Source organism: Sapajus apella, unplaced genomic scaffold (genome assembly GCF_009761245.1).
Source record: "Sapajus apella isolate SASKATOON/1434 unplaced genomic scaffold, GSC_monkey_1.0 scaffold119, whole genome shotgun sequence".
Classification (NCBI taxonomy): Eukaryota; Metazoa; Chordata; class Mammalia; order Primates; family Cebidae; genus Sapajus; species Sapajus apella.
Genome location: NW_022437059.1, coordinates 952,271 through 966,216, shown reverse-complemented (window position 1 = coordinate 966,216; position 13,946 = coordinate 952,271). Strand labels below are relative to the sequence as shown.

The following is a 13,946-nucleotide window of genomic DNA, read 5'->3' as shown; positions in this document are numbered from 1 at the left end:
TGCAGCCACCTGATCATGGCTCACTGCAGCCTGGACCTCTGGGATCAAGTAATCTCCAGCCTCAGCCTCCCCAGTGACTGGGACTACAGGCACACACCACCACACCCGACTAATTTTCATATTTTTTTGTAGAAACGAGGTCTCAGCAGGGCAAGATGGCTCATGCCTGTAATCGCAGCACTTTGGGAGGCCAAGGTGGGTGGATCATTTGAGGTCAGGAGTTCAAGACCAGCCTGGCCAACATGGTGAAATACCACTGTAGGGTCCAGCCCTACAGGGTTCTGTGAGCTGCTCTGGGCTGGTGCAGAGACGAGAAATTGTAGAAATAAAAGACACAAGATACAAAGATAGAGAAAAGAGAGTTTGGACCCAGGGGTCCACTGCTACCCAAATCTCCAAGACCAGCAGTGGCCCCAAAGGCTGGGACACTCTCACTTTTATTGAGTTGCAAATCTGGGGGCAGGGTAGGTAGGGCGTGGCCTTGGTGGTCGGTGACTGGGGGCAGTGATAGGGTCAAGTACATCATGTGTCATTCAGGTAGGGGCTCAGGAATTTCTGGCAGCCGAATTGAGGTAAGGAGCATAATGCATCAGCACTTTTTCCATGCTTATCAAGAAAGAATGAAAACATTAAGATTTATATTACTATTACTGATTATCTTTTCTAAGACAAAAGGAACCAGGTTCAGAAGTAGAACATAAGAGTAGACATGGAATGTGACCACTGAAGCACGGCATCTCATAGAAACAGTTAAGCCCCCGGATGTTTGCGGGTGTACCTGACAGCCGTCAGGCCTATCACAAGAGCTTGGAGAGGCAGAGTTTTCTCCAAACTTCCCCAGGAAGATGTCGAGGCCATTTTGGACATCTCCTTCATTAGCTGACTAAACAGCAGGCCCTTTCACACAGGCTGTGTGCTGCCACACGGCTGAAGCGCCCTCCAGTAGCCTTAGTGTCATTCATTTCACAAAGTCACCCCAGGTTCACACTTCTGACCTGGGAGGCGTTAGTAAAAGAATTAAGATCACCTATGAATAACTAAGATCACATATGAATAACTAATAAGTACTTCAGTTATATTTCTAGTTACTTTCTTCTTCATTATTTATTTGGAAATAAGCTGAGGCCTTTTGCTCCTGCCTCGGCACTTATGGGATCTCCCCACTGCATGCTACCTCTACTAAAAATATAAACATTTTTATGGGGTTGCAGGCACCTGTAGTCCCAGCTACTTGGGAGGCTGACGCGGGTGAATCGCTTGAACCCGGGAGATGGAGGTTGCAGTTAGCTGGGATTGCACAAGTGCACTCCAGCCTGGGCGACAGAGCAAGACTCCCTTGTCTCAAAAAAAAAAAAAAAAAGGAGAAGAAGAAACTAGGTCTCACTATGTTACCCAGGCTGGTCCTAAACTCCTGGGCTCAAGCTATCCTCTTGCCCCAGCTTCCCAAAGTGCTGGATTACAGGCATGAGCCATGACACCCAGCCAAGGTCTTTTTATGCTGCATTAATTCTTATTCTGTATCATGAAATGCATTTCTGGTTAGTTCACAACAAAAAGCAAGAACTCCTCCTGCTTTAATCTTCTGATAGCCTCCTTTTTAATTATAAGAGGTTTATTATCTCCAATGGGATGTACCCTATGTGCTCTTGGCCTCAAGCTATGCTTGTTTTTTTTTTTTTTTTTTTTTGAGACGGAGTTTCACTCATGTTACCCAGGCTGGAGTGCAATGGCATGATCTCGGCTCACCGCAACCTCCGCCTCCTGGGTTCAGGCAATTCTCCTGCCTCAGCCTCCTGAGTAGCTGGGATTACAGGCATGCACCACCATGCCCAGTTAATTTTTGTGTATTTTTAGTAGAGATGGGGTTTCACCATGTTGACCAGGATGGTCTCGATCTCTTGACCTCGTGATCCACCCGCTTTGGCCTCCCAAAGTGCTGGGATTACAGGCTTGAGCCACCGCGCCCGGCCGCTATGCTTGTTTTATATGTTCGTTGTGGGAAACTGAATTGGTCAGACTGTGATTATGGTGGGAAATGAAGTTCACTAAACTAATGTACACACCCATGTACAATAGGATAATCTTATCTAAGACCTCATTAACTTTATCTTCTAACTTCACCAGAATATAAGTGGCTTCACTTTTACATGTTATTTAAGACTCCCTATGTGTCTGTTTTTGAAAATAAATTTGGCAATTCAGAAAAGTCATTTCTAAAACACAACGTGAAGTGTTTCTTTGACACTGATAACATTTTTAAGCCCTTATATGTGCCAGATGCTAACATCAATCATTTCATTTAATTGTCACGGCAATGCTACTGTTATTCCCATTTTACAGATGAGAAAACTGAAACCTGAGGTTGAATGACATGCCCAGTAATACAGTGATAGCCCTTGGTGGTGTTGGGATCCAAGCAGCCTGAGTTAGGTCTGCATTCAAGCATTATTCTACACCAAACTGCTTCAACAAATGCAGAAATATAATGTAAATAAAGTGTTGTCACTGATGACTTCATTCTGATGAGATGCAACTCTAAAATAACAAAACAAAAGTTATTATATAACTCTAAATAACACCACACCCACCCAGAATTTATAAAACAACTAAATAAGGACTGCGAAAAAAACAAACCAGGAAGGCGGTGCCCAGGATAGAGTCCATCTTGTTCCTGCCATTCAGACTTTGAAATTTTCTTTGGAAATGCTTTCAAAACCAGTTCAGGAAGGACATGTGGATTGAGCACCTGCTGAGTTCCAGATGCTTTGCATATATTATCTAATTTAATCCCATCAATCCTATTATGTATTTTAATCCTCATGTTACAGATGAGAAAATTGAGTAGCAAAGATATGAAGTCATTTTCCTAACACATGTTAGCTGTCAGGTGGTAGAGCCAGTGATCGTTGATAGTGAGCTAGCCTGACCCAAGAGCAATATTCCTGTGGGCCAGGTGCTGCTTGCTATTGGCCCCTCATAACCCATTCACCTTTCTTCCTTAGGTAACAGATCCCTGACTTTCATCCGGCCATGTGGCTGCCCAGCTAAACACTACATTTCCCTTGCAGCAGCTAGACATGGCCATGTAACTAAATTCTGACCAATGTGACATAAGCTAAAGTGATGTATGTGATTCCCTTTAAGAAAATGTTTCCTCCCACTTTCTCTTTTCCTCTTACTGACTGGAATGAAGGTTTGATGCTGGAGCTAAAGCATCGAAAGCATCTAAAGCAGCTATTTAAGACCATGAAACGGAAATCTTTTGTTAAGAATGGCAGGGCATGCTGTCTAGATACCCAAGCTCCATGGAGCTACCATATCAGCCCTGGGCTGCTTATATGAGAAGGAAAGTTCTCTCTGTTTAAAGGCACTGTTATATTGGCCTTTGTTATGGCTGGTGAACCTACATCCTAATCAAAACCTTTTGACCTGAGAAGATAATAAGCTCCATTCAAATAAGGAAGATTATCAGTTGTGTCTCTACCACCTGGTATCTTGCCTAGCGCATAGTAGGTCCCCTACAAATATTTTAATGAATCCTCAAGATCTTGTGAAGTAGTTGACCATAGAGTAGAAGCCCTTGAAGGGTGGTAGAATATGCCACCTCAAAATATGCCATTTTGGCATAACAATTATTTGAGATAAAGGCATTGGAAAAACAGTAAGTAGGCTGGGTGCAGTGGCTCACGCCTGTAATCCCAGCACTTCAGGAGGCTGAGGCAGGTGGATCACTTGAGGTCAGGAGTTTGAGACCAGCCTGACTAACATGGTGAAACCTTGCCCCTACTAAAAATATAAAAATTAGCTGGGTATGGTGGTGAGCGCCATGTAATCTTAGCTACTTGGGAGGCTGAGGCAGGAGAATTGCTTGAACCCAGGAGACAAAGGTTGCAGTGAGCAGAGATTGTGCCACTGCATTCCAGCCTGGGTGACACAGCCAGACTTCATCTCCAAAAAAAGAAAAAGAAAAACAGTATAAGAAGAGTGCTGTAATCTCCCCCTTTCTTCCTGAAAGCAGGAAACAAAACTCCCATGGGAACAATGCCTTCCTCCAGGAGGAAAGAAGCATTCTCATCACCAGAGACAGGGAGTTGAAGCCAAGAGAAGTCTGTACAAACACACCTTGTTAAAATGTCTCTTATCTTCCTTTAGCCTCCCCATATATTTTATTTTAATTATTTTTTTGGAAACAGTCTCACTCTGTCACCCAGGCTGGAGTGCAATGGCATGATCTTGGCTCACTGCAACCTCTGCCTCCTGGGCTCAAGCAATTCTCCTGCATCAGCCTCCCTAGTAGCTGGGACTACAGGTGTGTGCCACCAAACCTGGCTAATTTTTGTACTTTTTGTAGAGACTGGGTCTCACCATGTTGCCCAAGTTGGTCTCAAACTCCTGGGCTCAAGCGATGCACCCACCTTGGCCTCCCAAAGTGCTAGATTACAGGCATGAGCCCCTGAGCCCGGCCTCCCCATATATTTTAGCTGCTTTTCCACAGTTGCGTCTTTGTTCAACCTAGTATAAAACATTTAGGTTTTCTGTCTTTGGGTCTTCATTGCTTTATGAGGGCTCCTGTGTCACATAAAATTTATATTAAGTAAATCTGTGTGTTTTCTCTTGTTAATCTGTTTTATTTCAATTTAATTCTCTGTCCCAGCCAGAGACCCTAAGAGGGTAGAGGTAAAGTTTTGCCTTCCCTACATTCTCTTATCTGACATTATCAGGAGTGGATTATTTTATTTCAGCTTTAAAATATACATTAAATTTCCATCTGTCAAAATGTGGCCAGGGTCTTTTCTTTGAGGATGGGGCCAGTGATTGGAGTTCCTCATCTTCTTTCTGGTATAAACCTCACCAGTTATATATCACAGCAATTTCCAGTTTGCTTCCTTAAGGCAAAACTTAAAAATTAATGGCATATTTGAAGCAATCTTGAGTGTAGAATTTACATTTTTATGATTATTCCCCCAATTTGTAATAATCTCATTGCTCACATCTAATTCCATAGCAGCTTTGATCTTTTCTTTTGAGACAGAGTCTCACTCTATCACCCAGGCTGTAGTGTAGAGGCATGATCTCAGCTCACTGCAACCTCTGCCTCCTGGATTCAAGTGAATTCTCCTGCTTCAGCCTCCTGAGTAGCTGAGATTATAGGCACACACCACCATACCAGCTAATTTTTTGTATTTTTAATAGAGATGGAGTTTCACTATGTTGGCCAGGCTGGTCTTGAACTTCTGGCCTCAAGTGATCCACCCACCTTGGCCTCCCAAAGCGCTGGGATTACAGGCATAAGCTACCATGCCCAGCCCACAGCAGCTTTTTTTTTTTTTTTTTTTTTTTTTTAATGATTCAGTTCCAATGCATACAGCAGCTTTTTAAGTAACTCTCAGAAATCAGGCACAGTGGCTGATGCCTGTAAACCCAGCACTTTGGGAGGCTGAGGTGGGCAGATCACCTGAGGCCAGGAGTTTGAGACCAGCCTGGCCAATATGGGGAAACCCGGTCTCTACTAAAAATACAAAAATTAGCCGGGTGTGGTGGCATGCACCTGTAATCCCAGCTGTTCGAGAGGCTGAAGCAGGAGAATCACTTGAACCCAAGAGGCGGAGGTTGCAGTGAGCTGAGATCGTGCCACTGCACTCCAGCATGGGCAACAGAGCAAGTTTCTGTCTCAAATAAATAAATAAACAAATTTAAATAAAGTAACTCACAGGCTGGGGACAGTGGCTCACACTGTAATCCTAACATTTTGGGATGCTGAAGTGGGAAGACGGCTTGAGCCCCGAAGTTTGAGACCAGCCTGGGCAACATAGTGAGACCCTGGCTCTATACATTTTTTTTTTTAATTAGCCTAGCATGGTGGTGCGCCTGTAGTCCTAGCAGGAGGCTGAGGTGGGAGGATCACTTGATCCCAGGGGTTGAGGTTGCAGTTAGATGTGATTGTGCCACTGCACACCAGCCTGAGCAACAGAGCGAGGCTCTGTCTCAATAAATAAATAAACTCCCTTATTTCTCCATCACTGGAATAAAAGGAATAAGAACAATAAAGAATAAGTAATTTACCTTAGTTGAGTCTTCTAAGGATCCAACTTAGTTTTTTTTTTTTTTTTTTTGAGACGGAGTTTCACTCTTGTTACCCAGGCTGGAGTGCAATGGCGTGATCTCGGCTCACCGCAACCTCCGCCTCCTTGGTTCAGGCAATTCTCCTGCCTCAGCCTCCTGAGTAGCTGGGATTACAGGCACGCACCACCATGCCCAGCTAATTTTTTGTATTTTTAGTAGAGACGGGGTTTCACCATGTTGACCAGGATGGTCTCGATCTCTTGACCTCATGATCCACCCGCCTCGGCCTCCCAAAGTGCTGGGATTACAGGCTTGAGCCACCGCGCCCGGCCCAACTTAGTTTTTATAGAAACTGTGTTTGTTTTCCCACTCTTAGTTCTCTATTTATTTATTTTTTTTCAAGAAAAAAGATAAGCCTGTAATCCCAGCACTTTGGGAGGCCAAGGCAGTGGATTACGAGGTCAAGAGATCGAGACCATCCTGGTTAACATGGTGAAACCCCGTCTCTACTAAAAATACAAAAAATTAGCTGGGCATGGTGGTGCGTGCCTGTAATCCCAGCTACTCAGGAGGCTGAGGCAGGAGAATTGCCTGAACCCAGGAGGCGGAGGTTGCGGTGAGCCGAGATCGCGCCATTGCACTCCAGCCTGGGTAACATGAGTGAAACTCCGTCTCAAAAAAAAAAAAAGAAAAAAGATAAATTTTCTTTTACATTGAGATGGAGTTCTCACTATGTTGCCCAGGGTGGTCTCAAACTCCTGGGCTCAAGCAATCCTTCTACCTTGGCCTCCCAAAGTGCTAGGATTACAGGGGTGAGTCACCTCGCCTGGCCTGTTCATCAATGTATATAGTATTTAATTAAATTACAAATCACAAGAACACATACAACGGGTATAAACACACTTGGTATTAAATCACAACTGACTCTGAGTAAGTGAGGGCTTAGCTGGGGAGGTGGAACTGCACAGCATTCTAGAAAGTGCTCACTGCCTAGGTGTGAGTCCCAGCTTCTCTACGTACTAGTTATGTGACCTGGGAATTCAGACTACTGAAGCTTTGTGCCCGCTGTTCCTCATTTGTGAAAGGGGATGATAATAGCACGTCATATATCTGTTGTGAGGATTAGAGGAGAATACACTTGTGAAGCACCTAGAATAGGGTGGGGCGTGAGCTAAGTGCTCGGGAAATGGTACATCACATCACTGTTCCTGTGGCTTCTGGAAGGAACTGTCCTACAGGCTACAGGCTAGTCTAGGCCTGCGCCCAGCATCCCCTGTGTTTCACAGAGGAAGTGGGGTGCATCGGTTGGTAAGGTGTATCTTCTGTAGTATTATATCCTCATTTCCCATATGCAGAAATGAGGGTCTGGAGACAGTGACTCCAAAGCTACTTGACCACGAAGTCAGTTTCTAGAACTGCCAGGCTCCTGGCACTTGTGAGATTTGGATCCAGAAAGACAAAGGGAATTTGCCATCCATTTTCCTTTTTTCTTTTACCTAGGGAGTCCAAAAATCCCAAACAGAGCCTCTCAGGGCTGAGCCAGCAAAGCCCTTGGCCAGGCTCCTCAGGAGTCCACTGGATGAGTTATGTTTCACATCCCTGCAGGGTTGAGCAACTGGGAAGAGGCTTGGTCCCCAGGACCCCCTAGTGTGTGTGTGGTGGGCAGGTGCTGCAGAGATGAGGGCTGCGGCTGCAGGGGACATCACAGGATCATGCAGATGCCTGACTCCGTGGGTCTCCTCTGGTGGCTCCTGCTGAGGCTTTCTGTAGGCCACGTGGATGACCTGAAGGAGACAGGGAGGGGCTTGCCTGGGGGTGACTGGGGAGACAGCAGGAGGCAGCCTGCCCTGGCTTCAGCTTTCCTCTGCCCTATTTGGCCCTTACCTCTGGTGGTGGGCTCCAGAGGAGGGAGTTGGCTTAAGCTTCGTATCCCCGCATTCTGCAGCCCCCTGTCTTTCACTGGGGCCTACCATTGGGCCATTCGGGAAGCAGGTCGTACCCCAGGCTCTCAGAGCCGGGTGAAGGTTGTTCACATTGCTAAGGGCAAAGATAAAGTAGGGCTCGGGGTCCTATATCCCAAGCATGAGATCCCCACTTCCCCAACTCCAACAGTGGACATGTTCCTTTAAAATCATCCCAAGGCAGCTGGGCGCGGTGGCTCATGCCTATAATCCCAGAGCTTTGGGAGGCTGAGGCAGGTGGATCACGAGGTCAGGAGTTTGAGACCAGCCTGACCAACATGGTGAAACCCCATCTCTACTAAAAATACAAAAATTAGCTAGGTATGGTGGCAGGTGCTTATAACCCAGCTACCCAGGAGGCTGAGGAAGGAGAATCACTTGAACCCAGGAGACAGAGGTTGCAGTGAGCCGAGATCGCGCCACTGCACTCCAGCCTGGGCGACAGAGCGAGACTCCATCTCAAAAAAAAAAAATTATCCCAAGTCACATCTACTTTCTTTGCTATTCTCCAGGCCTCCTTCTCTCCCCTAAGGACCCGCCTATTGGCTTGAGGGCCATTGGGTACCAGGAAGCTAGGGTTCTCCACTCTGGGAGGGCCCGGACCCACTAATGGAAGTTGGGCCCGGGGTCCTGGACCTAGATGGAGAAGGACAGACACACTCATCACAGGCCTGTGTGCACCAAGAACTGTCGTGGTGGAAAAAAGCTCTGGGAGAAGGACCAGGAGTTGGGGCGGTGTCAGGGGATGCACTGCTCGCTATACATGAGGCTTTGCCAAGGACTGTCCCTCTGCAGGGCGTGTGCTTGGTGAACACGGGGCAAGTAGAAGCTAGACAGTGGGAATGATTCACTGTGCCTGGAGGGAAACAACTGAAAAGGAGACAGGTAAATTCTGGTCAGCTCAACAAGTAGCTCAACAGGAACTCTGCTCCCCGAGTTGCAAGTTTTTGTGGGAAAGAGACTAGTGAGTAGCAGGCTGGAGTAAGAACAGCACCTGGTGCCGTGTTGGGCATGTAGTAGGCCTTCAACAAAACCTTGGTGCTCCAAGATGCAAAGTTCTAGAAGTTAGGAAAGCCATGAGAGCAGGAAGGAAGAGGCAGTTCTGGAAAGGTTCAGGGAAAACGGTCCAGGGCCTTGAGAGACAAGCGGAAATCAGGGGAGGCCTGTTTGGGAGTTGTGAGCTGGGACAGTCAGGGTCAGGGGTGGTGCCAGGCCTCAGAGAAGAGACAACAGGAAGGGGGGATGGTGGGATGGGCATAAGCAGCAGGTGGGGATGGGAGTGCCACGCTTGCAGTGAGGAGAGGCACTGCCAGGAATAGCCTGCGTCAACTCATGCTCCAGTCTCCCCGGCCGAGCCCTCGTGGGAACGTTTGCCGACCTCTCCTCTTTCTTCTCCTGGTGGCCCTCTTCAAACTCTTCGTCTTCCCATCCACTGGAAGATCTGTAGGGGCAGGGAACCAGGGCACAGCTGGGCAGAGCGACACCAGTCCCCTCCTCCCTGGGGGTACCCATGGGGTCCTACCCCACTGTGAAGCCCCCAACACCCTGCAGAGGCTGCACGCATCCTTGCTGCACCGCCCGGCCCTCACCTGTGCTGGGCACCTGCTGCGCTGCTTCCTGCCTTTGCTGAGGTCACCTCCACTTGGCTGGCCCCACCTGGAGCCTGGGGTCTTCCTGGAGCTGAGATCTGGGAATGAAAGGGAGTAAAGGGAATAGGTCTGAAAAAAAGGCCATTCGAGCTATGTGGTTGCTCCCTCCAGAGACTTATGTGATAGAGACAATTCCAGCTGTGCCGCTTGTCTCTGAGAATATAATTCTGGAGTGAGGCTCTTTGTTCTATTAAGGTTCCTGCTAGTAACGCTCAAGCTTGGATTCAGACTTAGGGACTAGCAGACCTGGCCAGAGTCTGGCGACCACACCATCCCATCTGGGGACTCACATGGGAAAGTCACAGAAAGTCAGTGGCAGACATTGGCTGGGACCCAGGTAATCTGACCCCTCAATCCAATCCTCTGCCTATACCAGGCTAATTTAATTTTGCTTGCATATTTTAAATATGGTGTCTTTAAATATGGTCTTTAAAATGCAAGGGTATAAAACCTATTAAATACATAAAATATTAAAGTATAATTTCAATTCCTGGAGTGGGAAGAGGTTTTCTGGGGTTGTCTCAAAATGTGAAGGAGGAGGCGGTTGGAGAGACAACGAATTGTTTAAAGAAACCTGGAGGTGGAAACAGGTTAAAGCAGAGACCGGGAAGGAGGAACACGGTGGAGACCCACGGAGAAATGACCCCAGAGACCTGAAGACGGGAGAGAGGGACTTTCTTGGAGCACATCTCCATCATGTGGCCATTTAGGGAACTGCAGTCAAGGACTTGAAACTTGAATCACTTACACATCACATAGGAAGCTTAGGATCCTTGATTGCACCCCCTAGCCTTCACCCAAAAGGCTTGTTACCGCTCAGCCAAAGCCCTGGAACAGCCCTTCTGTCGAAGACGTGCCAAAACCCCCCACCCACGTCCCACCCCTGGAAAGTGATACATCATGTGTAGGCTCAGGGCGGATGAACACAGATGAGCGGCCAAGCGCGCAGCATCCCAGGGAACATCGGCTCTGCTCGCCACCAACCCCTTCTCTGGGTAGCCTCTCTCCACCCCCATCTCCTTGTCTCAGGCGTCATCTCACCAGGGTGTGTCTGGACCAGCCCTACCTGTGCCAAGTGCATCCTCACGGCGTCTGCCAGCTTGGCCACCAGCCGTTCTCGCACGGAATCTGGCTCCTTCTGGGAAGAGGGTGGATATAGGGTAATGGGGAATGCCTGGACTTTGTGGTCCTCTAGGGGCTGGGGAAGAAGGAAACAGGGAAAGGAGGAGGGAGGGAGGCTTTGTTTCCCCTCTTCCACCCATCCCCATGCCTTTTCCAGGATCCTGCCACCACCTGCCCAGAACTGTGGACAGTGATGGATTCTTTCTCACAATAGTATCCCAAGACCTAGCACACTGTGTCCAGTGCATGTTTGATGACTGAATGAGTGGTGGGTAGAAGACAAGGAGTGAAGCCAGGAATGTCAGCTGCGGATAGCAGGGGAGAGGTGGAATTGGGATGAAGGGTCTCACCTGACACTGGGCCAGTGCTTCCTTATAGTACTTCACGGCCTGGTCGTACTGCCCCAGCCTGGCTGCAGCAGCCCCCAGACCCTCACAGGCCTGCCACTGTCCCTTCATGTCCCCTGAGAAAGACAGCTTGGAAGGTCCTTTCATGGCTCCCTACCCCACTGACCTGCCCCCCAGAGGCACTCCCTACCTTCATTTCCCCCCATCTACCTCCCCACCAGCCCCTAGGACCCTCAGCCTTCCCCACTGCCCCAGTCACATCCCACCCCCTCACCCTTACCAGAGTCACGGGCAGCCTGCAGGGCATGCAGGTAGTTGTCTCTGGCGGCCTTGTGGTCCCCCAGCTGGCTCATTGCAAATGCCAGGCTGCCAAAGCTCCGGCCCTGCTCCCACCGCTGCCCCACAGAGCCTGATGGCAGAGCCCACCCCATCCTCAGAGGGGACTCTGGCTGTTGGGACATCAGGACCCCGCCCCCCAGCAACCAAGACAGAGCTCCCAGGAGGCCCGGTGCCCAGCCCCAGCACACCTCCAGATGTACCCAAGAGGCCTGAGCCTTCCGCACTGGGTTCTGGTCTGAGCGCCTCCACCTGGCTCGTTTGAGTCAGGCAACAACCTGAGATGCAGGCAAGGCAGGTGTTCATGGTCCTGTTTCTGTAAGTGTGGAAACTGAGGCTAGGAGAGTGAAAATGATTCCTGAATGTCACCTGTCAAGGCAGGTGTTCATGGTCCTGTTTCTGTAAGTGTGGAAACTGAGGCTCAGAGAGTGAAAATGAGTCCTGAATGTCACCTGTCAAGGCAGGTGTTAATGGTCCCGTTTTTGTAAGTGTGGAGACTGAAGCTTGGAGAGTGAAAGTGAGTCCTGAATGTCACCTGTCAAGGCAGGTGTTAATGGTCCAGTTTTTGTAAGTGTGGAAACTGAAGCTTGGAGAGTGAAAGTGATTGCTGAATGTCACACAGTCAGCGGAGAGGCTGGACTCCGCTTCAGGCCTCCTCTCCCAGCCAATACCCTTCCCCTGCCCACTGCTGCCTTCCCAAACCTGAGGCCTTGGCCTCTGGGCCCACAACCCTCTGTCCTGTCTGGCTGTCCCATCTCCTGCACTCCCAGCTCTCCCCCACTGCTTCTAGGCTTTCAGGCTCCATAAGTGGTCCCAAAGGGCCATCTACCCTTAAGCCTTGGGGCCCCTGCTGGAACTACTTCCTAAGGTCTTGGTCCCAGTCCCATTCCCTGGCCCCGGGCACCCACCATGCAGGTCAGCAGCCTTCTGGTGAAACTCCTGAGCTTCCCGATAGTTGCCAAGGGCGTTGTGGGCCATCCCGAGGTTTCTTAGCACCGTGGCCTGCTCTCCTGGCACCGAGCACAGGGGCAGGGCCTGCAGGAAGGCCTCCACAGCCAGCGGGAACAGCTGGAGCTCGGAGTAGCCCAGGCCTAGATCATTATAGAGGTGCCCTAGAGGGCATAGCCAGGGTCACTGGTAGCCAGACCAGATACAAATAAGGCTGTACTGGTCTAGCCCTTCTCCACTCCTCCGGGGCCCCCCTCAACCCAGCCCTCAGAGTATCACCAGGCTCTGGGTCTCCCCAGATCCCACACCTTCCCTGCCTGAAGGTCTCACCCAGCAGTGTCTTCTCAGTGCTCGTCTCTGCAAGCCTCCGGCTTTTCTCCAGCATCTTCACAACTTCCCCTACCCCATGCCGCCCACTCTTCAGCATACATCCTGCCGCAGCCCCCAGTGCCAGGGCTGCAGCCCGCGGCTGCCTCTCTTGGGCATAGGCCCGGCTTGCTTCCTGCAGGCAGTGGGCTGCTAGCTCAGGCTGTCCCAGAGCCTCGTAGCAGGCTCCCATTTTCGCCCAGGCTTCTCCCTGGTCACCCTGTGGCTGGTAGTGGCCCACGGCCCTGTGGTACCAGGCCAAAGCTTGAGGCAGCTCACCGAGGGCATGGTAGGCCAAAGCCACGTTGAAACACTGGTCGCCATGATGCCTGCCCTGTGCCTTCTCTTCAGGCTGAGCTTGCAGGAGCAGCTCGAGGCCTCTGGCTGGGTCCCCCGTCTCCACATAGGCAGCCCCCAGGTTGAAGGCGCAGGCCTGGAGCACAGGGGTGTCCCTGGTTTGTGGGGCCTTGGAGGCCAGAAGGAAGGCCTTCTGGAAGTTGGTCAAGGCCTCATGGTTCCGGCCAGCCTGAAGGGCGCCATGGCCAGCCTCGGTGAGGGCTTGGATGCTGGCTTCCTGCTGCAGCCACTTTCTTTTCTTCTTTTTCTTATTGGAGCCTGAGGGCTCGGGCTCAGGCCTCTGGGGCACATCCTCAGGGCTGGGGGAAGACATAGGGCTGACAAAGGGGAACAGAGGGGTCAGCATGTCAGCCTCGTCTTCCTCTAGAGCAGGACTCCCTTAGGTGAATTCAGCTCTACCCCTGCCCTAGCATGACCCTCCGGGTTTCAAGGATTTCTCTCTGACCGCTTGCTTTGCTTCTTCTGTCCCACTGGGCACCATATCCACACTCACTCTAATGTCCTGACTAATTCTTAGTCCTCCTTCAAGACTCAGCTCAAGTAACAGCTTCCTTCAGAATGCACCTTCTTCTCAACCAACTGGGTACTCCACTGGCACTGGATGCCTGTGCCTTTTATAGCACTTATCACACTGGGTCAGAGTTGCTGACTTTCTTGTCTTTCCCCCCACTACTAGACATGGAGCATCTTGCAGGGTCTGGCACATAGTAGATAATCAGTAAATGTTTATGGAAGGAGATGAAAACGTTCTGGAGATGGATGGTTGTGTTGATTGCACAATAACGTGAGTGTACTTA

The 13,946-nt window shown here is 49.7% G+C and overlaps 1 protein-coding gene across 1 annotated transcript; it reads right to left on the bottom strand.

Moving 5' to 3' along the window:
• Positions 1-6,948: 6,948 nt before the first annotated feature.
• On the bottom strand, positions 6,949-13,462 carry TTC24 (tetratricopeptide repeat domain 24). The gene is made up of 11 exons (XM_032260813.1): positions 12,757-13,462; positions 12,387-12,590; positions 11,423-11,551; positions 11,146-11,258; positions 10,715-10,811; positions 10,307-10,326; positions 9,614-9,711; positions 9,355-9,465; positions 8,776-8,894; positions 8,564-8,660; positions 6,949-7,847 (listed from the first exon to the last, which is right to left on the bottom strand). Exons 1-11 carry the CDS (start codon positions 13,460-13,462, stop codon positions 7,766-7,768), a joined length of 1,776 nt encoding a protein of 591 aa, XP_032116704.1. The 3' UTR covers positions 6,949-7,765.
• Between the last annotated feature and the right edge of the window lie 484 nt (positions 13,463-13,946).